This window comes from Salpingoeca rosetta (assembly GCF_000188695.1).
Source record: "Salpingoeca rosetta unplaced genomic scaffold supercont1.23, whole genome shotgun sequence".
Classification (NCBI taxonomy): domain Eukaryota; class Choanoflagellata; order Craspedida; family Salpingoecidae; genus Salpingoeca; species Salpingoeca rosetta.
The window spans coordinates 189,162-191,928 of record NW_004754911.1 but is presented as its reverse complement, the minus strand read 5'-3'; the positions used below and the strand labels follow the sequence as shown (position 1 = coordinate 191,928).

The 2,767-nt window shown below is 54.5% G+C and overlaps 2 protein-coding genes and 1 non-coding gene across 3 annotated transcripts; 2 read left to right on the top strand and 1 right to left on the bottom strand.

Annotated features, from left to right (window-relative positions):
- Window positions 1-81: 81 nt before the first annotated feature.
- Window positions 82-979, top strand: PTSG_08314 (uncharacterized protein; the record flags this gene model as incomplete). Its single annotated transcript, XM_004990509.1, has 4 exons — window positions 82-165; window positions 297-398; window positions 604-786; window positions 974-979. 4 exons carry the CDS (start codon window positions 82-84, stop codon window positions 977-979), a joined length of 375 nt encoding a protein of 124 aa, XP_004990566.1.
- Window positions 980-1,010: 31 nt separating this feature from the next.
- PTSG_08313 (uncharacterized protein) lies at window positions 1,011-2,249 on the bottom strand (the record flags this gene model as incomplete). Its single annotated transcript, XM_004990508.1, has 4 exons — window positions 2,078-2,249; window positions 1,593-1,735; window positions 1,319-1,474; window positions 1,011-1,142 (listed from the first exon to the last, which is right to left on the bottom strand). The coding sequence occupies exons 1-4, from the start codon at window positions 2,175-2,177 to the stop codon at window positions 1,011-1,013; spliced, it is 531 nt and encodes a 176-aa protein (XP_004990565.1). The 5' UTR covers window positions 2,178-2,249.
- Window positions 2,250-2,349: 100 nt separating this feature from the next.
- Window positions 2,350-2,423, top strand: PTSG_20132. Its single transcript has one exon. It is a non-coding gene; the product is annotated as a tRNA-Glu (tRNA).
- The last annotated feature ends 344 nt before the right edge of the window (window positions 2,424-2,767 follow it).

Genomic DNA, 2,767 nt, shown 5'->3' with positions numbered 1-2,767 from the left:
CTCGTCGACGCTGAGAAGCTCGAGTACGAGACGAAGGTTGTCAACTCAATCTTCTTTGAGGTGGACGGTCCGTACAAGGCCATGATTCTGCCCGCGTCAAAGGAAAAGGACAAGAAACTCAAGAAGCGCTACGCCGTCTTTGATGACGACGGCAACCTGTGTGAGGTGTGTGCGTGTGTGTGTGTGTGCATATCGTGTGCTGTGCCTGTATGCACGGAACGCTGGTGTTCTGCGCACACGCCTGCTGACACATGTGCTATCCGTGCGTCCGTGCGTGTGTGTGACTTGGTGCGCAGTTGAAAGGTTTTGAAATCAAGCGCAACGGTGAGCTCAAGCTCATCAAAATCTTCCAATCGTCCGTCTTTGAGGCGTTTCTCCAAGGAGACAACCTGGAGGAGGTGCGAATACCTTCTCTTCTGTGCCGTGTGTGTGTGTGTGTGTGTGTGTGTGTGTGTGTGTGTGTGTGTGTGTGTGTGTGTGTGTGTGTGTGTGTGTGTGTGTGGTGGATTACATTCGCGTCGACTGGTTTGCCGCAGCATCACCATTGCCACCACGGCTTACACCCCTCCTCCTCCTCCTGGCAATCGTCACTTCTTGCAACAGGTGTACGAGGCTGTTGCAACAGTGGCCGACCACTGGCTGGACATTCTCTACTCCAAGGGCGAGGGCCTCTCCTCGCAGGAGCTCTTTGATCTCATTTCCGAGAACAGGAGCATGAGCCGCACACTCAAGGAGTACGAGGGCCAGAAGTCAACCTCAATCAGCACCGCAAAGTCAGTGCAGGCAGTGTGTGTCGTGTGTGTGTGTGTGTGTGTGTGTGTGTGTGTGTGTGTGTGTGTGTGTGTGTGTGTGTGTGTGTGTGTGTGTGTGTGTGTGTGTGTGTGTGTGTGTGTGTGTGTGTGTGTGTCTGATTGCGTGTGCATGTGTGTGTCTGATTGCGTGTGCATGTGTGTGTCTCCTTGTTCGCCTTCAGTGTTGACAACAGAATGACCCGTCCGGTTCTCTCTGTGTCACATCGCTGCCTCTGTTAAATGTACTTGGGCAAAGGGGTCGTCGTGCAGCGCAGCAAATGTGTAGTACAGCAAGGCCTTGCCTTGGTCCGCGTCCACGCCCATGCCTGTCGCGTGCATGAACCCAACCAGCTGGGCCGACACGATGGGTATACGTGAGTAACGGTATCATCAATCAAGTGAGAGCTGACGACGACAAGTCCAGAGAAGGGAAAGCATGCAAAGACGGGAGGGGAAAACAAAGGGTGCGGGTGTCATCTGTCGATCAAGTGGCCGCAAGATGAGCTGTTCGTAAAGATGGCACATACGAATTGAGCAGCAGGGTGGCCTTTGTCTGCAGCGTATTGTGCGAGGGCGAGGGCTTCTTCGACGTCTCGCGCGAGCTTTGTTGTTGTCGAAGACCCAAACAAGTGCAGTGCTGCCAGCTTGACACGCGCATCATCATCATCCTTCTCGTGCACGGCCTGCGTTTGGTGGTTGTGGACGAAGGAGGAATGAAGGTGGCAAACATGAGCACATGAATTTGGTGAAGACGGGTGGACACACCCGAGGGCGTGGGTGGGGCCAATTGAGTGAACAAACCTCGACCAATTCGGCTACAGCGTCCGCGTCGGCGCTCTCAATCGTGTCCCAAATGGTCGCTGAGGGAGGCAATGGTGCCTCTGCAGCGGAGCCCTCCACGTCCTCCTGGTCGTCCAGGAAGTCATCGCTATCAGTGCCCAGGCCTACAGGCGCGACAGCAGGGGGACGGTTTTGAAGGGGAGATAGTGTGCTCGTGTGTGTGTGTGTGTGTGTGTGTGTGTGTGTGTGTGTGTGTGTGTGTGTGTGTGTGTGTGTGTGTGTGTGTGTGTGTGTGTGTGTGTGTGTGTGTGTGTGTGTGTGTGTGTGTGTGTGTGTGTGTGTGTGTGTGTGTGTGTGTGTGTGTGTGTGTGTCTGGTTTTTCTTCTGTGCCGCGCTAGCTGTTCCTGTGTTGCTCCATGCGCCTTTTTGGGGGGTTTCTTTCCCCCCCCCCCCCCCCCCGTTGTGTCCACGCACCAAGTGGCAAGGACAAGCACCACACGCCTCACCTTTTGAGAACGGGGAACAGCAGGACACCAGAAGTAACAGGGTCATGCATGCCAGCACCGGCAGGACGCGGCGCAACCTGGCAGTTGACGACACTGTCATCCCTGCCTCCTGTGCTTAGTGTTGGAGAAGAAGCAGTTGCGATGTGTGTCTGCTGCAATGCGTACAGTCTAGGAGAGAATGGCTTGTGGAGTGCAAGCAACAAACCCAAGAAGCTCATCATTAATGTGCTCAAGTTATTTGTATAGCCAAAATCGGCGCAATCTTCCATGGGTCCCCTGTAGTCCAGTGGTCTTAGGATATTGAGCTTTCACCTCAAAGACCGGGGTTCGATTCCCCGCAGGGGAGGTCTTCTCTTTTTTTTTGGCTCAAGACCACACGCACAAGCACTCTGCGTTCCTCTGCGAACGAGCTGCCAGTCGTGCTCTCGCTCGCTCGCAGTCTACACTCGCTTCCACTCACAACCTCACGCAGTGCTGGTGCAGTGGATATTGAGCTTTCACCTCAAAGATCGGGGTTCGATTCCCCGCAGGGGAGATGCTTGCTTTTTTTGGCTCAAGACCACACGCACAAGCAAGACAGGCACTCTGCGTCCCACAGCCTCTGTGCCAGCATATCTCTCTCTCTCTCTCTCTCTCTCTCTCTCTCTCTCTCTCTCTCTCTCTCTCTCTCTCTCTCTCTCTCTCTCTCGC